This window comes from Lissotriton helveticus, chromosome 10 (assembly GCF_964261635.1).
Source record: "Lissotriton helveticus chromosome 10, aLisHel1.1, whole genome shotgun sequence".
Classification (NCBI taxonomy): domain Eukaryota; kingdom Metazoa; phylum Chordata; class Amphibia; order Caudata; family Salamandridae; genus Lissotriton; species Lissotriton helveticus.
The window spans coordinates 779,401,327-779,423,788 of NC_136071.1; the positions used below are offsets into that span (position 1 = coordinate 779,401,327).

The 22,462-nt window shown below is 47.0% G+C and overlaps 1 protein-coding gene across 3 annotated transcripts in view; it reads left to right on the forward strand.

Annotated features, from left to right (window-relative positions):
• Nucleotides 1-22,462, forward strand: part of EPC1 (enhancer of polycomb 1) — a 1,518,836-nt gene that overhangs the window by 574,415 nt on the left and 921,959 nt on the right. For all 3 annotated transcript variants that reach the window (XM_078663339.1, XM_078663341.1, XM_078663340.1), the window contains exon 5: nt 5,363-5,511. In XM_078663339.1, the coding sequence (XP_078519465.1) occupies nt 5,363-5,511 (149 nt within the window). The remainder of the gene's footprint in view (nt 1-5,362; nt 5,512-22,462) is intronic.

The window sequence follows — 22,462 nt, forward strand, 5'->3', positions numbered from 1 at the left end:
TTTAGGAATTGATATGTTTAAGAAAGATTTAGAGGTTCTACTTTTTCACCATCACTTCTAAATATGTCTTGTTTTTGCTATAATTACCTAAACCTGGAGTCGTCGCAAATAAAAGGTGTACTTCATAATTTTGAAAAATTAAACAAAAAAGTTTTGCAGTGTGTATCTTATCTGGACTCACGTGCTGTGCATTATTCCACAATCTAGTGTTTGGTGCAGAATTCTCCCTTTACAGTCATTTTTCTGGTTTTGTTTCTGTTCGTTTTATTTTTTTTGGCATCTTCTGTTGTCATTATTTGGTGTCTAGTCCCTCCTTCTTCTGATATCAGACTCCTGCAATTGGATGCCCCTGTCCGTGGTTGCCATCCTCAGATTATTTTTTCCGCCATTGGTTCTGAAAGCACTGGTGAGCGGTCTCTAAACTGCAAAAGAAAGAAGTAAAAAGCGGCAGATCATCTTAGGAAATTCAAAGCTCCAGGCAAAACAACACTGTAGCAGAAGGAGAAGGATACTCGCAGAGGGATCCACGAGAAACACCGAAGTTGGTGGGACACGTGGGTGGCCGACGGGAGAAGGCTGGAGAATGCATTGGCAGAGGGCTCTGAGTTGGATGGAGAATTATGGTTTTTCAGTTCTGCCCGGAGTGCCACCACATGATTTCTCAGAGAGACAACCACCAGGTGTGCAATCTCTGCCTGCCGAGAGACTGCAACACAGAGGGCTGCAAGGAGATCAAGCCTAAGACACTGGGAGGCAGGAAGAAACCGAGGCAGGCACACTATGCCATGCAGGGTCACAACGAAAGTCCATCGCTGAGAGACCTCTGTCTGTCGAGCTTGAGGGAGGACATCACCAAAGGGGCAGAGGGAGAGGGCTCGGACATCAGTGGGAGGACATCAACATAGAGCTACAACTCAAGAAGCACAAGGAAAAGTGTGGACAGGTAATGCCAAAAAACCAAGGGACAAGCAAGGCGAGAACATCGGAGTTCAAAACTCCTAAGACTTCCTCTGAGCCAAAAATCCTCCTGACTCGAGTCAAAGTCGATAGAGCCCTTGGGACCCACACCAAGGACACCACAGGAAGTGAATCACTGAAAAGACACTGGCATCATCGGATGCCCGGGGTCAAGAGAAGCTGAAAAAGATTCCAGCCAAAACACCGGCAGCCAATCCACTGACAACAAAAAAAATAGATTGCGATTGAGGTCGAGCAGAAAGAGTCGGTTTGAAGCCAAGATGACCGTGATACTCCAAAACAAAAAGGACTTTGATGCCTGCGTCCCTCCGGGCTTTCTGCATCCCATCCAAACCTTCGACTCAAAAATCGCAGGAGAAATGGGATATGTGGGACTTGGAGCTACCACTCACCCTAGAGCCCCAAGAAGAAGAAAACCAAGAGATCTATTATGAAGAAGATGACCCTGAGCCTCGGGGCTTGTTCCATGATGCCAGGGGCACAGAAGGCATGGAGAACACTGGTAGGATCTCAATGCCGACTCCCCAAAAGAAGGAATAGATATGTATCTATCGAGGCCTTCACCTTCGGATGACATTGCCATGTACACCATGATCGTGAATAGAGCAGTAGATCAATATGGGGTGCAACTGAAGGAGGAAAAGTCTCGGGCATACTTTCTACTCGAAACACTTTTCCCCTTACAAAGCAAATCCCAGTACCAGCCAATGCCTCCCATCATTCTGTACCAGGAGAGGGAGGCCTTCAGCGAGACTGCAACCTGCATGTCAGTGACACCCAGAGTAGAAAAAACGTACAAGGATTCTCAAGGGGCCTTGCTTACATACGGGCAACATGGCAGTCTGATAATTTTGGCCACCACTAGAAAAAGAGCCAAGGTGCCAATGTAATCTTGACTACCCCCTGATAAGGAAGATAACAGAACAGAAATGGAGGGGAGCAAGTTTGAAAGGGCAGCCACCAAGCAGTGGCACATTGCAAACTCCAGTGATCCACTCAGTTGATGTGCCCACCAGCATTGAGAAGAGGTGGTAGAACTGCTTAAGCACCTGCCAAACAGTATTGGAAGAGGGCAAGCTATCTCGTGGAGGAATGCAAGAATGTAGCAAACACTTGTTTAAAATCAGCACAGGACGCTGCTAACACAACGAGCAGACAACTAGTGTGGGGGACGACATTGAGAACTCATGCCAGGCTTCAAGAATGAAATCCAACCTAATATCATGAGTACGCCGTTCAACGGAGATCACCTCTTTGGTAGTGCAGTGGATAGCACACTGCTACAGTTGAAAAGAAGCAACAAGACCGCAAAGTCAATGGGAGCCCTGCAGTTTAGAGGTCACCAGAGAAAGGGAGCCACTCCCACAAACAACACCTGTGAGGGGAAGACTAGAACCCTTTCTTTATGGGCGGAAGGACGTCACCTCAGACAAGTGAATACTCAATATCATTCAACACGGCTATTGCATAGAACTAATAAAACCCCCACCAAAGTAAACAACACTTGCAAAAGAGGAAAGATTATTTCCTCGCTGAGAGGTGAAAGAGCTTTTACAAAACAGGTGATAGAGAAAGAACCTTCAGATCAGCCTACAAAACTACTCTGCATACTTCCTGGTTCCAAAATCAGACAAATCACTGCAACCAGTATTAGACATCTGCTTCTTAAACAAGTTAATGGAGACCCAAAAATTCAAGATGACAACGTTGCAAGAAGTAATTCTACAACGCCAGAAAGTGTATTACATGGCAACCATACACTATACGGACGCCTGTCTACACATTCTAATGAACCGCAGAAGTTCCTATGCTTCGTTATAGCCATGACACATTAACAATTCAAAGTACTACCATTTGGAATAAAATCAGCACCCTAGGGTATTCACAAAATGCTTAGCAGCCATAGCGGGAAATTAAATAAGAAAGGGAGAAACACATGTACTCCTACCTAGGTGATTGGCTGGTAAAGGCATATTTTTTTTCCAAGTGCACAGACAGACTCAAAACAGTGATGGAAATGCTCCACAGACTGGGGTTCTCCATAAAATGGAAAAGTCATCACTTGTACCGGAAAGGGAGAAGATTGTCCTAGGAACAAGAATCAATACCACATAATCAAGAGTGTTAACCTGTGACAAGAGACCACTAGAAATAACACAGCAAGATCGCTGCTACTACAAGGGTCAGTCTCTGACAGTGAGGACAGATGGGAAGTTGCTGGGTATATTAGCCTCCTGCATACCACTAATCCCATATGCAAGCCTACACATGAGACCGATCCAGGAATGGATCCAGAACCAATGGTCACAGGAAGTTGGGAGGATATAGTAATTGTCGCGCAAAAAAGTCTTCCTACTATTATATTTTTTGTTCCTACACGCCATTTGCGTGTTGTAACAAAGAATATAATTGTAGGAAGACCCTTCATACTACCAACTCAGACAGTGACCATCAACACAGACTCCTCTCATACGATAGGTTAGTACACATGGGGTAGCTCACCATCAGACGAATCTGGAAACCAGAGGAAGCACTTTAGCACATAAACATACTGGTACTAAAAACAGTGTTCATAGCCTCAAAAGCCTTTCATAAACTGTGATGGGGAAAATCGATACAAGTCAAACGAACAACACAACAACAATGTTCTACCCCATCAAACTGGGGGCGCAAAGTCCTTCACTCTATCATAACCAGCACAAGAACCACTGAAGTTGACCATCTAGAGATAGATAACCCTAAGTGCAATACATCTACCAAGGATACACATCGTAGAGTCATCAGTCTTGCACGAGTGGGAACTGAATCAGACAGCAGTCAAATGAGTGTTCCAACGGTAAAGGACACCAGAGATATACCTGTTCTCAACATCAGAGAACACAAAATGCCAACTCTTCACATCTAAACACCCACACCGCCGCTCTCTGGTTAATTCACGGTTGAAAGTCTGGTCAGGGAATTAGCATACATTTTTTTCCTCTTCCAAGAAAAGAAATGAGACATCACAGTCATCAGAATTAACCTACACATCACTAAATTTACTCTTTGCAGGGTGCATAGTGTCTGATACAAGTGAACACATAGGGATATGTTTCTTCACTACAACAGTGGTCAAACACTTCATTGATGGTGCGCATCAACACCCATGTGGTGCCCTAAAAGTGGTGCTAACACAACTAATAAAGGAACCCTATGACCACTCCACAGGACAGCACTAAAATGTGTCACTCTAAAAACAGCCTTCCTAATTGCAATGACATCGCTACGCAGAGTAAGTGAGCTGCAAACACATACAATCCAGGAACAATACCTGCAAATACAAAAGGACATGGTAGTCATGAGAAGCAGCTCAGGCTTCCTGCTGAAGTTCATATCATACTTTCATATAAATCAGGCAATGCAAAAACCTAGCTTCTTTCAAGAACCAAAGACTCAGGCCGAAAGAGCCCTGCATACTTTGGACGCTGTCAGTGCATTAATATATTACCTGGAGAAAACAAAACCAAGCAGGAAAGGGAAACAATTCTTTGTATCCCTCGCAGGCAGAGGCAAAAGATGCCACTTACGAAGAACACCATATCAAAGTTGATCGCTCAGACAATCCAAATGTGTCACAAAAAGGCTGGCATGCAGCTGGAAACAAAAGCAAGAGCACATTTGGCAAGGAAAAATGGAGCGACCTTAGCCTTCGTGGCAAATATCCCTTTAAGTGACATATGTATGGCAGTAACGTAGTGAACAGTTCAGACATTCAGAAAGAATTACTACATAGACATCCAGGTGAATAGGAAGTCACAAGTGATAAAAAAAAGTACTGAAACATTTGTTAGCTAGCTCAATCTAATGTCTAACCCAACCACCACAGTAATCAAAACTACTACACCCAAACACCCTATATTGAATGTATACTGGTCTTGAAAATCTCCTGCGATTTTAGATTACTGGATTTGGTCCAGTAACCGTATTTTTTTTTGTAGTCCCAATAAAAAAAGTAATGTAAAAAATATAGGCACTTTGTATTTTTGTGCCTAATTATAATTTACATGAGTGAGCAGGACAACGTAATCAAAGGTTATGAAGATTAGGATATGAAATCCATGGCAGGTCATCCATTTGTTACATTATTAGCATTACGACAAACACGCACCTCATGATTTATGTTGTCATCAGAAGGCATTGATGTTCGAACAGCCCTCTTGTTACTGCAAGCATTTTGGAAGCATTCTCCTGCATATAAAGTTGAGTGGGTGTCTTGCTTGTTTCTAACCTTACTTTGCTGCTCCATTTTCCATCACCCCATAGAAATTTGCATGCTTTCTTTATTTTTTTATTTAAATGAAACCAATGTTACTCTTACTTTATAAGGCAACGTTTATTTATACAGAATCGAAAGAACGAAGAAGTTTCTTATGAAAAAATGCTTAAGTTACGTCGTGATCTGAGTCGGGCAGTAACCATCCTGGAAATGATAAAAAGAAGAGAGAAGAGCAAGCGGGAACTGTTACATCTAACCCTGGAAATCATAGAAAAGAGGCAAGTTGGATACAAGCTATATTCTTAAATTGATGTATAGAGCTTTTGTAGGGTTTGTTTTTTACTGTGGTTATGGAAACTATTAATATGGTTCTTCAAATGTGAATAGAATTGTTTCTAGAAATTGCACTAGCCTAATGTTACTGTAAGCGTATGCCATTCCTTTCAATATGTTTTCTGTAGAAGAAAGTACAGTTTTCTTAAACTGCCACACCTGCATACCTTATTGCAGATCTAGTATTGGAAGTAGTTGAGAATGAAAGTGTATGCACATTATCCCTAACCTTCTTGCTGCTACAGTATCTAATTACATGATCTCGGTTAGTAGGTTTCTTGAAAGTTAATTTACTCAGTGGATAGAAGCCTAATACAGGTCAGTATCTATTGTAGTTTTACCAAGTAACAGATGGAAGCCTATTGTAAAAAGTTGCTCTTTCAATTCAGCTTGAAAAGGAATAGTGACTTTAGGAGACACCTTTTCCACAGTGACCCTTTCCATTACCTAAAACTATCTTATATGTATTTCTTTAGAGAAACAAGGATATCCATCATGAGATCATTTCTGATATTCAGAAACACTAGAATTTCTCCACAATAAGGCGAGATCCAGTAACGCAACTACTAAAAATATATGTTCAGATTTGAAAATCATTCAAATGGTCAGAGTACAAGGAGTTTGGGCAGGGCATGGCCAAAGGTCACATTCTGTGCTTAGTGCCTATTGGGCACACCTGATAAACTTGCCCTGGGAGTGTTGGGCATCACACTGAAGCATTTTTAAAAAAGTGATAGTTGAATGTTTGAATTATTCTAAGCCACTGTTAATTGCTTGGGGCCTAACGTGTTTCAAACAGCTTTGCTCTTGATCACAAGCTGCCAGCTGCCTCACTCCACAAATTAATTTCAAACTATCACACCATTAATGGCAGTCTCTTTATTGGTCCTCTCACGATCACGTGTGATTTTCTAACACACTGCATCATGGAACTGGTAGCTCATGCATGTTAAAAACTGATGCCTATGATAAAGCAAAGGATATGTTTTATTTTTCTGTACACTCGACACCCCCTGAGGAAATATGCATGAACTACGACTTACATGATGCAGCGTGTTAGAAAATCACACATGGTCGTAAGAGGACCAATGAAAAGACTGTCATTAATGGTGTGATAGTTTGAAACTAATTTGTGGAGTGACGCAGCTGGCAGCCTGTGAACAAGAGCAAAGATTTTCGAAACGCGTTAGGCTGATGCCAGATTCCTACTGCTATCCATTTTGTTTTGCCAATTTCCTCGATGCGTGTGCAGCTAAAGCGCTGGGACAAAGGTTCTTTTGATATATATATATATATATATATATATATATATATATATATATATATATATATATATATATATATATATATATATATCCTACTGACAGTCATTATTAGGTAGTTATAGTTAGGCCCTAGTTTCCATAGGAAATTGATAATATCACTGCAATATTTGCAGTAAAATAATTGATGAGAAAATTGTGCACGGGGGGCGCGAGTTATAATTATCTTGGGGCACAAGGTATAGTTACTTGAGATAACTATAGCTGCTGAATTTCTGTGGGTGTGTGTATATATATATATATATATATATATATATATATATATATATTCATAACAATTCCTAGCTGTTTATACTCAATCGGCTATCTATTGCACTGTACTTAAAAACACACTGCTCATTTTGGGGTTCAGACTTTGTTTTAACTCTGAGGTTTTTAAATTGTTTTTTGTACTTCAAGATCTGAGCCTGCGAGAACTCATATATATTAGATAGCAACCTCATTTTTATATTGCTGAATGGGAACAAGGCTCCTTCCATTTGGGTCCATTTGAGGTGGGTCATGAGCCAAGCAGGTCCGCGTTTACTGCTGATCCTGCTATGTGCCCAATCCACAATAAAAACAGGGCTGATCTACGGATGCGGTGGTTAAGAACACCCGACTCTTCTGAGAACTGGCAAACTCCTTAACTGTATTTTCATCGTTTTCAGAACAATTTCTAGCTGTTTATATGCAATATGCTATTGATTCTACTGTACCTAAAAACGTGCTGCTGATTTTGAGATTCTCTGGGTATTCACGCTTTATTTTAAATGTGGGGGTTTTACATTATTCTTTGTACTTCCAAGATCTGAGCCTGTTAATGCTCATATATTTTAGACAGTGCTCTCCTTTTTAGATTGCTGAAATGGAACAAGGCTCCTTCCTTTTGGCAGCCATATGGGGTGGGTCACAAGCAAAGCAGATCAGCGTTTCTGTGCCGATCCGGTTATGTGCCCAAACCACCATAAAAACAGGGCAAAAGGTGTGTGTGGCACAAATAGGCCTGTCTGCGCCTGGTCCGCGCCAGGCCCCCTGTTCATTTGAGTTTAGCCCCCATACTGTGCATCTCTGTGGATCCTATTGGGATTGACCCCGATTATTACCAAAGACTGCTGCCAAACGAATTCCTGCTGTGGTGAGTGTGGGTTTGCACCCCTGGCTTCATTGGCGTCTGACTTTAAAGGGAGTGAGACTCTGCAATCATAATCATCTTATATGGCACGTTATTACTCTCTGAATTGTCGCTCATTAGTCAAAGGCAAGTTAGAGGTGTTTGACTTTTTGACCGATTATTTACCAGATGACATTTTTTTTATTTGAGATATGGTTGACCAAATTTTGGCGCCCTATGTATTGACAGCCAACCCTCAAGGTTATCCGACTGTCCCGTTATATAGGCAGTTGCATAGAGCAGGTGGGATTGCCATGATTTTTAAAAAATCTATCCTTGCACTTTCAAAGAGGTTACAATCTCAGGAAATGAAGCAGCTTTTTTCTCTCTTGTAATTTCCAGAAATTTCACTTTAGCTGTATTCTTGAAACATCTTCCACCTGGCCAGGTTTCACATTTTATGATCTTTCTTGCATATGTATTGCCATCTCTGGTTCTACATTATTCAAACTTTATATACAATGGAGATCTTCATCTCAAGTTTGAGAATATGGCTTGCCCGATGGCAACCGTACTGGTTGCGGACTTAGAATCCCTTTATTTAGTTCAACTGGAAGTGCCCCTACTCATAGGGTGGGACACAGGTTGGATCCCATTTTCTACAAAATTAACCAGCTTAGTAGTGGATTCTCCTTACCCTCTTACCTGGTCGGATCATTTTGCTATATCTTTTCTGATCCACAGGACCATACCAGCGCCTGCATCTATTTCTGGTCAGTCAGTCAGTCAGGACATGGAAATGGGCAAAGGTGACCTCTTCTGCTTTTACTAAAGCTCTGGATATGAATCACCATACCCTAAACGCCTGGCAGGTTCCCTGAACGCCAGGGCGGACGCACTCAGCCGTTGGTGCATGATGGATCACGAATGGCGTCTGAACTCGGAAGTGGTGCAAGGTCTCGTTCTGCAGTGGGTAGAGCCCTGATTAGATCTATTCGCGACCGAAGAAAACACACAATGTCATCAGTTCTGTGCGTTGGAATTTCCAAGGCGGCACTCACTCGGAGACGCTTTTAGTCTCGAGTGGAGCTGCGGTCTGTTGTACGCCTTACCGCCTGTACCACTTGAGGCGTGACCGGGTCCAAGTAATTCTTGTGGCTCCGGACTGGGCTCGAGGGGTATGGTATCCCGAGCTACTCAGTATGAGCATCGATCCCCCATCCGTCTACCTCTTCGGGAGGATCTTCTGTCGCAGCAGCAGGGGACGATCCTCCACCGAACCTGTCCAGCCTCCAAAACATGCCTGGCGATTGAGTGGCGACAGTTGACGGCTTTTGATCTTCCTCCCAAGGTCTGTAATGTCATTCTGGCAGCTAGTCGTCCCTCCACTAAAACAGCATTCGCCCGCCGATGGAGCAAATTTGTGGCATGGTGCACAGCAAAGGCTGTGGATCCCCTATCTGCCCCTTTTTCTGAGGTTCTTCTGTTTCTTCTGTCCTTGGCCCAGCAGGGCTCTGCTCTGGTCACTCTCAAGGGTTATCTTTCTGCCATCTATGCCTTTCTGCGGCCCACCAGCGCTCACCAGCTTCCCAACATGGCGGCACGACATCGGAGCAGCAGCGTTATTGCTGGCTCCCGCTGAGACAGCTGGGGGAGGACTTGCCGCCGGAGATTGCCCACCTCGCCCGACTGCTAAACAGGCAAAAAGCACTAGTGATGGTATGATCGGCACCAAGCGCCGCATCTCTGCTGCAGCCTCCGCCGGTGCCTGACTCTAAAATGGCGGCCGCCGCTGGCTGCACGGCTGTCATTTCGGGATTCAACATCTGAGGCGTCCCGTTCTCCTGGCGGTTCCTGCGGTGAGGGACTTCATTTGGGCGCTCAGTGCCTTCTGCGTCCATAATTCCCACATATTGCTGACATATGTCTGCTGCCTGCTTGCCCCCCCTGCCGGCCCGCCGCCGATTCCCACACAACTACCAGGGCGGTTAAACCCACACACAACCCACAGGCTGCACCGGGAGCCGTGCCAGCGCCACATGGCCAACGCGCGGGAGCGTGACCACACTAACAGCGTCAACATGGCCTTCACTGCCCTGCGCGCCCTCATCCCCACCGAGCCCGCCGACCGCAAGCTCTCCAAGATCAAGACGCGCTTGTGGCTGGCAACATGCTGCTGGTGGGCGACGGGCAGCCGTGCCACACCACCACCACCAGCAGGGCAGTAGCCCGGCCCGGGAGGGTGATAACTAGCAGCCCAACCAGATCTGCACCTTCTGCCTCAGCAACCAACGCAAGCAGAGCCCCACGTTCATGAGGAACTACCTCGCGAACCTTAGGGGAGAAAAATCACCTACCCAGCCGGACTTTCAGGCAAAAGCTCCTGCGTCTCTCCTGACCTTATCTTTCCCCTCTCTCTTCCCCCAACCCTCTCCGCTCCTACTCTTTCCAGCTTCTGTCCTCTGCCTTCACCTGCCCCTCCCCTTGTCCCCACCCTGTTTCTCAGTGAACCTCTTCACTCGCCACTTGAGACCGAATTATTTTGTCTGATGCCCGATGGAGCTACATGGTTTAGCTATAGGGGAGATGGGCCGTGGATTCCCTCCTTGGTCGTCACTTACCCAGTCGGTCTTTAGACAGACTTCTTTTCGTCCCTCCTTATTGTCTCTTCCCTTATCCTCACTTTCTCACCTCCCTTAACCCCCACTACTGTTCTCTCTCCTTTCCCTCCTCTCCTAATGTACTGCTGATTGTTTGATGTAATGTGTAATTGTTAAACTATTTCTGTTATATTGTGGAACAACATTGTTCCAATTCCTTTCGTCTTTCCTGTCCTCTCCTCCCACATCCACCCTGTATTTTATGTCTCTGCTTCTCTCCTCTCCCAATGTATTGAGACTGAACTATTATGTCTGATGCCCGATGAAGCTACTTGGTTTAGCTATAGGGGAGATGGGCCTTAGATTCCCTCCTTGGTCGTCACCTACCCAGTCGGTCTTTAGACAGACTTAGGTTTGTCTCTCCTTATTGTCTCTTCCCTTATCCTCCCTCTCTCACCTCCCCTGCCTTCTCCACTACTTCTCTCTCCTTTCTCTCCCCTCCTAATTGAACTGTCTATTTTTTGATGTATTGTGTAATTGTTGAATTTGTTCTGTTACATTGTTGATTCTCATGTAAAGCGCTCTGATACCTTCGGGTCTAGCCAGCGCTATATAAAACTCTTTAAATAAATAAATAAATTCCTGATCAGCCTTCTCTTTTTAAGTCCTCGGATGTTAACCATTTCCTCAAAGGCATTACACACACGTTTCCTCCTCTGTCTTTCATAATGCCTCAGTGGGACTTGAATCTTGTCTTGACTTATTTGATGTGCACTCCCTTTGAGCCCCTTCATAAATGTCCCTTACATCTTCTCTCTTTATAGACGGCTTTCCTGGGGGCTATCACCTCTGCCAGAAGAATGAGTGAGCTCCAGGCTCTTTCTTCCAAACCTCCTTTTCTTTCAATTCATGCGTACAGGGTGGATCTAAGGACCCGTCCTTCTTTCCTGCCAAAGGTAGTCACGCCCTTCCACATCGGGCAGACTATCACCTTGGCTACCTTCTTTCCACCTCTGCATCCTTCCAGGGAGGAGGAGATGCTCCACTGTCTGGACCCGTAAAGTGCGCTCGCATTCTGTCTGCAGCGTACACAACAGTTCCGGGTGGATGATCAACTCTTTGTTGGCTACGTGGGTGCCAAAAAAGGTCGGACCGTGCACAAACGGCCCATCTCCCGGTGGGGTCATTCTGTGCATCAAAGCATGTTAACCCTTGGCCAACAAGAAGCCTCCTGTGGGACTGCGTGCCCATTCAACCAGGGCTACTGCAGCCACTACTGCCTTGGAACATAACATGGCGTTCCCTTGCACAACATTTGTCAGGCAGCTATGTTGGCCTTGCTGCACACATTTACAAAGCACTACTGCCTTGACAGTCCGGTCCGGAGAGACAGCTTCTTTGGCTGCTCTGTGCTCTGTGATTTTCCGGTGTAATCATGTTCGCAGACCCACCACCGGGGTTGGTATTGCTGGTGTATCCATTCGAAGGTAAGGAATCTATCACTAAGTGTCTCTTTCAGATGCACAAGTTACTACTTGTGTAACGATATATCTGTAAGAGACAATAGTTAGTGATAGATTCCTTACCGCCCCACCCAATCTCCCCGTTCTGCAAACTGATTACTAGGGTTAAGGTCATCCCTTTCAGGGCCTTAGTTTTATTCACCAATGGTCAGTATCTTGCATGGCACTTTACAGAACTGACGTCAGCGTGCACAGGTGGCACCTAAGTACTCTCTGTGACGTCATCTCGGCGCTCACGACGCCAGTGACGGACGCGGAGCCTCAGGACGCCACCTACTGACACACAGGGGTACTGCTAAGCAAAACTTTTCGAATCCAGTCTGACGCCTGGGGATATTCTAAGTTAAGGAATCTATCACCAACTAATGTTGCTAAAATGACTTTATTATTTTTATATGTAGATAGATAGGTAGGTGTATATATATGTATATATATATATATATATATATATATATCGAAAACAAATCCTGACCGCCGATGTCACAGCGGAACCAAGCAGGTGCGGACCTCTTCCCCCAGAAATTTTCGTTCAATGACGAGCCACCATCACACAAAATTGTGTGAGCAGTAGTGAGTTTATTGCATTATGTTAGGACGGCTGTCCTCCATGACGCGTTTCTCTCCGCGGACGGAGCTTGATCAATATATATATATATATATATATATTTTTTTTTTTTATACGAAAGAGTCCTGGCTTCCGCTTAGGGCTGTGCTGCCCTACGGGGGTGTCTGCTGCGGTACCCGCTCAATAAAATGCGATTCCAAGCAAAAGACATGAACACACAGAAAAAGTCAAACAAAAGATGTTGATTATTCAAACTTCACCAGCCCTCTGCAATGCATTTCGCCCATAACGGCCTTGCTCACACACGTCAGTTTCCCTGATACCACTTCCTTAAGACAAAGTGAAAAGTGCTCAACAGCAATATAGGACTGGCAAGCAGATCGAAAACGGGTGGCATATTGGAACAGAGCAGATCTATTCGGTACGGAACAGAAATTTAAACAATCAACAATAGAACATGAAAAAGGGAGGTGTAGTGAGCCTGGCTGCAAGGTGGCTGCCACCGTGTGTGGCTCTGCAGGCCGGATGGAAAATCTGTTACTAATCCGCCACATTGGGCAAGAATGGAGTCCCAAAGCCTGTGGGTGACTGCCATACATACCCTGAGCTGTTGTCCCTTCCAGCCCCAAGGTACGACATCCACCTATTACCAAGGGGCCGGTGGCTACGAGGCAGAGTGCAAGATGGCGGCCTGCTGACAGCCAGGAAGACGGGAGAAGTGCGGCGGAAGAGAGAGGCTCCAGGCACCAAGTGACCGTTTGGGACTCAACTGCCTCAAACCCCCCCCCCACCTCCTCCCCCTCCCCCACCCCGGATCTGTAGTCGGGGACCCATGGCCATGACATTGAACTTGTGAGTGCAGCGGGGACTGGACCGGTGGCCGCGGAGTCCTGGGAAGGGTCCTGGAGGTGGCCTTGACATCAGCGGTGATCCGGGGCCTGCCGGAGAGCAGAGAAGAGCAGCGCTGCCTGCTGCGAGCAAGAGCAGACAAAACAAGACCGCTCTGCCCGGAGGACACTGGTGGATGTGGGCTGGCCGGGAAAGGGGAGAGCCAGACTCACAGCTGGGGGCAAGCTGGTGGAGGCGGTGCTGCATCCTGCAGCAGCCTGGCCGGGGCCACGGAGAGTCCTGCATCGCCCACACTAATTTGTGGTTAATAGACGGCCAGATAAGGAGCGCTGTTGGGGATGTAGCCTGGCAGGTGTCAGTGCACCCATCGCCCCAAATGCACTATGGCAGGCTTCTGAGCAGAGAGCCTGAAGGCACTGGCTCCACGCTATTAACTGCTGCATCTCACAGGTGGCAAGCCCGGGTAGTGGTTATTGATCTGGGAGTGAAGTGGCGCTTGGCCCTGGGGGAGCGCTGTGCAAACAAGCAGGCCCTGAGAAATGCCCTGAGAGAGGCACTCAAAGTGCCTGAGCCCCGGACATAGAGCCCTACAGGAGGACAGGATGGCTGCATAGGGAGTGATAAGCCATATAATCCCCCCTCCAGGAGGCACAGTGAAAGTTGCTGCTTGAAGACCCTTATTTCCCCCACTACGTGAGGCCTGCAGACGGCTGGGCCTAGGTGGAGGATGTGACGTGTGGCTAGGTGGAGGTCGCCCATGGGCAGTGGGATGGCGGAGCGTCTTCACCTGTAGCTGTGATGCTGACCATTCGCTGCATCAGTCGGACATACCTCCCACAGAACTCAGGATGGAGTGGCAGATATGGGCAAGACAGACATTCTCCAATCAAAGTTGTCATTTTAGCAGCGCAGGGCTCCCCCGGGGTGCCGCCACCCTGGCTGAAGGGCAAACAGATGAGAACATGGGCGCTGAGTCAGCACAAGAGCTGAACATTAAGGAAATGTTTAAAGACCTCAAACAATCCCTCACGGCTATTGACCTGAAAATGTATTCCATGTCTGATCGCTTGGGCAGGCTAAAGGACAAGGTACCCAATCATGATGAACGTCTCTTACAGGTCGAGCAGCGCACGTCGGTGCTCGAGAATTAGGGCGTCGCAACCCAAGAACAGTTACTCAAGATGGAAAAAGTCATGAAATCATCAGTAACAAAAATGAGGACTTAAAAGCAAGATTGCTGCGCAGTAACCTGCGCATTGTGGGAATACCAGAATCCACCGCCATGACTTGAGTTGAGGACTATGTCTAGGAGATGCTGCGCTCATTGTTTGGGGACTCTCATCGGCGGTCTGTATAGTAGAGCAGGCCCACATAGCGCTCGACCCAAGACCCCCTCTGGACACCCCGGCTAAGCCATGTATAGCCCGCCTCCTAAATTATAGGGACCGGGACACAGTGCTGCGCAGAGCCAAAGCCCTGCAAGCAACACCGTACCGGGGAAATTCTGTGTCCTTTTATTTGGACATCACCCTTGCTACTCTATTCTGCTAAGCTGCGAATTTTCTACACGGTCAAAACCTCATACTTTACAGTCCCAAACCTGCAATCAAGTTCACGCCCAGTCTTCGTCCGGGCAAGCTGTCCCCGTATCTGGAAAAAAAGTTGATGAGGGGAACCCCCTCAGCGATAACGCTTAATCGCCTCCTCATGCTGACTTCACAAACAATAAGACTTAAAATTACATGGGCATGTTAGCTCCTTCGCTCTACTCAGAAGACTGACCCACTTATTTAAGAATTTCACTTTTGCACCAGCATGTCTGCTGAAGTTGCAGTAGTAGCTCTTCCTGCAAGATCTTCGTCCGGCCACCCAGCCCCTTTGACTGGAGACCGCCGGGCCCTAGTTGACACCCTTCAGGAATAATTTCCAATCTGTTGTTTTTGTTTGGCCATCTTAGGGCACATTGTGATAGGGGGGTTAATTTTCAGCCAAATTGAGTGGCTTTAGTGGGTGGAGGGTGGTGACATTGGGGCTTAGTTGATGCACTGCAAAACTGTTTCTATCTGTCTCTGGTTCTTTTCCTCCTGCTTCCTTTCATGCTGGCTTCCTTCCACTATGAGACGATTGAATGGATATGGGTAGGCTGGCAGGCGAGACTGCTGATGGAAACATGTGTGCCTGCTATGAGAGTGGCTAAATTGAAGGCGATAACATGGAATGTCTAGGGACTGAATGACTGCAGGAAAGTGAGATTGGTGGCTGCATATCTAAAAGGCCATGGGGCAAACATTTGTTTCCACCTGACGGGGATCACCTGGTGCGCGACTGCATGCTGGTGGATGGAGGAGAAACATATAAAATGTTACTCTACCAACCCGAGTGGGGTGGCGATTATCCTCAGGAAGGGACTGCCTTGGCGCACTGTGATATGTGATACATAGGGGCGATATGTGCTATTAGCGGGGACGTTGGGTGGGTACCAAATTAGGCTGGTCTCGGTGTATGGGACCACCGTGGATAACCCGACTTCTTTGGGGAAGTCTGGAAAATGATAGAATCGCTTGGCCTGGGAGCGGTCCTGTGGGGAGGGGACTTTAACGTGAATCTGGACCTAGAAAAGGTCAGGTTGGGAGATACCCGATGCCCTCACTCTCGAGGTGCGACACAGTTGCAGACAATCATGACCGACTATGCTCTGACTGATATCTGGCGCCACCATAATGGGCTAAAAGAAGAGGGCACCTGTGTGTCCTCAGCCGGTCCTACTTGGTCCAGAATAGACTTCTGTCTGGCTTCGATGGACACAGTGTTGTGGATACATAATGTAACCCACCTTCCCAGAATGCTGTCTGATCAGTCACTGGTATTGCTTGAGTTTTCTGTGCCCGGGGGCCTAAGCAGAGCATTCAGCGGATGGCTTCCCAGCGACCAGGTAGTTTGCGAAGAAATCAGAGCTGTATAGTAGAATACTTGGCGCTGAATGAGGGCTCAGTGGCATCTCCCTCCACACTTTGGGAGTCTCTGAAGTCTGTTATCCGGGGTGAGTGTATGGCTAAGCAGGCAGGGATATTGTGCACATTACGCAGGGATCTCACTTGTCTCGAGGTAGTCATACAGGAGATGGAAACTGACTATTTTAATACTAATAACGCAGAGGTCTTGGGTAACATTAAGAGTAAAATCACAGAGTACAAGGAGGCAGCATTACGGGAAACCCATTACTTTCGAAAGGAGAGGCGGGCTAGGCGTTCTGGGGAAGGGGAATGCGCAGGCAAAACCCTTGCGGGACTACTTAAAAAACCATGAGCCAACGATTATGTCTGCAGGCTCAGCACATCTGACAACAAGATCGCGATTGGGCATGTAGCTGCTCAGAAGTTATGTCCTTTCACTTCTCGCTTTATGCAGCTTAACAGTCTGCTATCCCTCCTGATTTGTCTGCCTTTTTTTAATCTTTCGAGCTACTGTGGTTAAATGATGGCCACGGCAGATACTTGGATGAACCCTTTTCAGAGGAAGAGGTGATTGGGGTGATCCGTGCTATGCCAGGGGACAAGGCCACTTATTTGGAGGGATTGATGGCCAATTTTTACGATGATACGAAGAATATGCCCCGTTGCTTGTGCCTCATCTCCTTAAAATGTATGAGGAGTCTTTGGAGCACGGCTTATTCCCCCCCCCCACCTCCCCCCTCTCGAGAAGCTCTTATTATTATGATCCTCAAACCTGACAAGGACCCACTGCTGTTCAAATCATATTGACCTCTCTCAATGATAAAACTAGATAATACAATTCTGGCCAAACTCATTGCTGCCAGATTGCTCCAGCTGCTGCCCATCATACTTCAGCCCGATCATTGTGGATGCGTCCTCGGCAGGGGCACATTACCTATGTACCCTCTTTGCGACAATGCAAGAAATAGATCCGTCTCTTCCTGCAGCTACGATTTTTCTCGACACCACTAAAGTGTTCGATACTTTAGAATGGCTATACCTTTTTGCACTCCTCTCCCGCACTCTAGGCATTAGCACCAAGGTATTAAACTGATTGACCCCATAGTGTTTCAAGTCTTAGTGTAGTTCCTGGGCGATGCCTCGCCACGCAAACTTATCACCCGGTTATATGCAGGCATACAATGTACAGTGCCAGTTTACACCCCTGAGGTGTGACATGGTTGTCCTCCTAGAAGCTCCCATTGAGGAGGAAACTTGGAAGTACTGCTGTGCAGGCCAGAGCGCTTTCCCCGAACCATAGATTGAGGCTGATCCCTTTTAAGTTTATACACAGTCTCTATAGAACCCCGGTGTGGCTGCACAGAGTTGGATTGCGAGCCGATGTGTGAGGTGCAACGCCCAAGATGCAATATTTTTGCACTTAGCATGGGATTGCACAGAAATTGCACGCTATTGGCGCAGCATCTTTGACGCGCTGGGAGTGATGTTGGACTGGCGGCTATGCTTCTCTTGTTGGCCAAGCGTCAAATAGCAATCGGCTAGGGTCGCTGCAGATGCCCACGCTTTAATGACTGGATTAGAGATGCTGTGCTCTGTCAAGGAATTACTGTGTGAATACTGGTAGTTGATACCTGGGCATGTGTGACCCCTGAACATCTGGGCACCACTGAAAAGCTACCTTAACACCCAACTCCCCCCCCCTTCCCCCCCCCCCCCCCACACACACACACACTCACACACCTGGCTTGACCTGAGCCTACTCTGTTTGATAGGAGAATAGATAGAATTGCTGGCGGGCCCCATTAGAGTGCAGACAGCAGGAACCCGCAGCCTCTGCCCCTCCTCCTCCAGTACTTCAAGGACACACCATCGATCTAGATATGGACTCTCACGCTCCTCCACGAGATCACAACATTCACGTCGCCATTCTTACCGCAGGTCAAGATCTCGCTCACACCGGCATCATAGAGATATGTCCTCTTCTTCTAGAGACTATTCTCCTATGTTGTCCGATCCGCCTCAACCTAGGTCCTCCTCAATTGATGACATCAACACTTTTCAAGAGGTCCTGGTTCGCAGCACAACGAAACTGAACATTCCTATGGAGACGCCTACTCTATCGACGTCTGTCATCTTTCAGACGCTCCACCAACATACAGACTCTAGACCATTGCTTCCACTAGTGCCAGGCCTGCTGGATCCAGCCATGAAGTTGTTCCTTACGCCTGTTGCAGCAAAATCAGCACCATCTAGACTCCAAAAGAAATACTAACCCTCCTCTCGATGCAGTGGTGATTTTAGCAGCATGAAAATCTCAGGGCACTTCTCCCTCTGCTACCACTTTCTCGATAAGGATAGAAAGGTGTATTTGTCAGGACGCAAGGTTTGCAGCACGGCTGCTTAATCCATGAAAGCAGACAGTGCCACATCCCTCTTAGGAAGGTACAACCGTGCCTTGTGGGACTCTATCCTCCACTTTGTGGACCACCTACCCAAAGAGCATCGGCAAGACTTTCTAGAAATCGTTCAGGAGAGGGCTATGGTTTCCAACCAAGTCATTAGCGTGGTAGCGGACTCTTCGATTCTAGCTGCCCACAGCTACTGCCATGGAATCTCTGTACGTCTGCACGCATGACTGCGTTTAACTTCTCTGAAGGATTCAAAATTTACACTTCTTGAGCTCCACCCTCTTCGGCTCACACGGTGACGACGGAAATGGATACCTTGAAAGCAGTAGGACCAGAAAAAGCTAAAAAACTAAGACGTTCATTCCGCCCTTACCACCGACGTTTCTCCGCACTGAGGTTCAAACCCCTCAATGGCAGTCAAACATATCCCAACAATATCCTTACCACCGACGTTTCTCCGCACTGAGGTTCAAACCCCTCAATGGCAGTCAAACATATCCCAACAATATCAGCAACCATACCAATCGCAGCGCAAATCACAGATAGATTGTAACTCCCAACAAACCAACCAGGGAGGATGTCAACCAGCTGCAGCAAAACCCTGAATACCTGCTTCCATTACCCACTCCGGTGGGGAAAGCATTATAAATTATCTGGCAGAGTGGCAAAACATTACAACAGATGCCTGGATCTTGAATATTGTCAAACTTGGCTAACGTCTCAGATTCACTGCCCCACCACCTTCCATTCCTCCAAAGCTGCCCATGTCTCGCCTCAACCTTTTACAGGAAGAAGTCAACACTCTGTGCCTCAAAAAAGCGGTGGAGCCAGTCCCTCGAAACCAAACTAGGGCAAGATATCTACTCCAGATACTTCCAAGTGCAAAAGAAAGGCGACAAGAATTCAGGCTGATTCTCGACCTTCGCATCACAAACAAGTGGATCTAGAGGGAAAAATTCAGAATGCTGGCCTTACACCAGATTTACCCTCAACACGAAGTCCCATCGGAGGTTCTTCAGGTTCGTTGTGGGACAGAAACGCTACCAGTACGTGGTTCTCCCAGTCTGCCTCAGGTCAGCGCCCAGAACTTTCTCCAAATGCATGGTGGTGATGGCAGCTCACCTTTGAAGACACACAATCTTCGTATATCCCTACCTGGACAATTGGCTGATCAAGGCGTCTACATTCACAGAAGCCCAAAAGCATTTCCTATGGATGTGCGATCTGCTTCGTTGCTTGGATCTGCATGTCAAAGTTCAAAAGTCCACATCATCTCCGGATCAGATTCGACATTGCTTAGGAGCTACCATCGATACGTTGCAAGAAAGGGTGTTTCCTTCGGAGGGACAACGGTTACCCATTCCCTGAAAATGTCTCAATCTTCAGCGGATAACCTACCCATCAGTGCACATAGTCTCATCTCTCTCCGGCTCGATGGCCTCCTACATATTCCTGGCTCCCAATGCTTGCCTCCACATTCGGCCTCTCCAGGAGTGCTTTGAGGACCATTGGAACCAGTTCTCAGGGAACTGGGAGGACAACATCACCTTCTCAACTCATGCTGTGGAATCTCTTCAATGGTGGTGTTTACAGAAAAATCTCCTGAGGTGAATGCACTTTCACTACCTTCCACCAACACAGTCCTTAGTCACAGACGCCTCACTGCTCGGTTGGGGAGTCCACATGGATGACTTACAGATACAAGGGCTATGGTCCCTGAGAGAACAGGCATATCATATTAACCTGCTGGAACTACGAGCAGTACACTGGGCAATCAAGGCTTTTCATCCTTCATTCGCGACCAACAACCTGCTTGTTCAGACGGACAATACAACCACCATGTAGTACCTGAACAAGCAGGGGGCAACGTGGTCCAGAGTCCTGTCGCAAAAATCTCAATCGATTTGGCACTGGCTCATCACCAGGAATCTAATGCTGGTAGGGGTATTTCCATGATAGTCATAAGCATCCCTCCCTCCTCCCCGATGGAGTGGGCAGATAATCTCATGTTCTGTTGTTATCGGTTTAAGGTAGCCTTTTAAAAAGAACTGAGGTAACTGCCTCTGGCTGAACATAATGGGATATTGGGGGTCTCTCTGTTCATAAAGGCACCGCTTTCTTTTTCTCTACTTATAATGATAGCCTATGGGGTACAGGACTCTGCACTTCTTCATGTCTGTCTTCTCAAAGCAAAAGGGTTTGTGAAGGTTTCTTTTCTGTGCCATTGCAAAAAATAGATATTCTGAGAGCATAAGCAATCAGTCTCTGCATTGGCTATTCCAAGATGAAGAACTCTGACCACTATAGCCTATCCCTAGGCTGCATTAGGACTTAACTGATGTTTCAAGGCCTTCCCGAAGAAAGGTGAACTTCATCACTTAAGATCATATTTTGGATAAAGTGCTCCGGGGTCCCAGCGGATGGGCGGGACTATTTAACCCTTATGACTATCATGGAAATACCTCTACGAGACAACTAGAATTACAGGTAAAAACTATACTGTGCTCTGTGTCAGGTTTATGCCCACTTTCTACAGGAAGGGGTCATATAGGGGGTGTAGTTACCCCAGGGGTAGGTTGCCCAGTGGCTACTTCCTTAAACTCTGCTTAACGTGCCCCTAAATTCAGTATTTAGGTTGCTCCCTGACACCAGGAACTCAGCTTTATCTACCTGGGAACACAAGAAGGACGAAGAAGAGCCAACCACGCAAGAACTCCGGGCCAGCAGCAAAATTGGCGCCAAATCCTGCTTGGCTGCTGCTCTCCCGACAAGTAAAAGAAACGACTTTGCCTGCCACTGACAGCCTCTCCAAACCCATGAAGCATTATCCAGTGCATTGCCAAACAAGCTGCATCTCCCTTGAGGTGAAAGAGGCATCTCCCTGCATCTGGAGGCACCGACCGCATCTGTCCGGTTCACCATTATGCTGACCATCCGGTCCGCTGAGGTAGCAACTCGCCAGGAGGTGGTCATCAAGAGTCCAGGAGGTCAGGCCCGTTGCTTTACCAAGTCATGCTGCTGAGACTTCCAGGAACCTCCTTGCACCAATACCCGGGGTAACTCAAGTTTTGCAAGCACCAAGTCCTGTTATGTGTCCAGCCCAGTCACCACCAAAGCCAACGTCAAGCTGCAGATGGGGACTTCAGGATCTCCAAGGTCATCACCAAGAGTGGCCCTGGAGTCTTGGTTTCTCTCCCTCTCCAGCCACCAAAACCAAATGAGAGCCACTGACTTGAGTGACCCACAGGACAAAACGCCTCGTCACCTGATCTTCCAACTGTGTCTTCGTGCTCCAGAGACCGTTAGGAGCTAAGTTCCCCTTTGCGTCCTGCTGGACTCATCCCCCAGTCCCCACTTGCAGCTTTTCTTTTTGCTGGTACTTCTCCGTTGACTTTACAGCGCAGCGCTTGAGGCTAGAAATGCGACAAGCACCTCTGCACCAGGACACACCAGGGTAAGTTAAATGCTAACTGCTGTTAGTTTCTTATACCCTGGCCGCTAAACCTCATAAGTCCAGGAGAAGAACCCTGTAAACTGTTTGCAAGTATTTCTATTCAGTGAATGTTTCTCCCACATTACTGC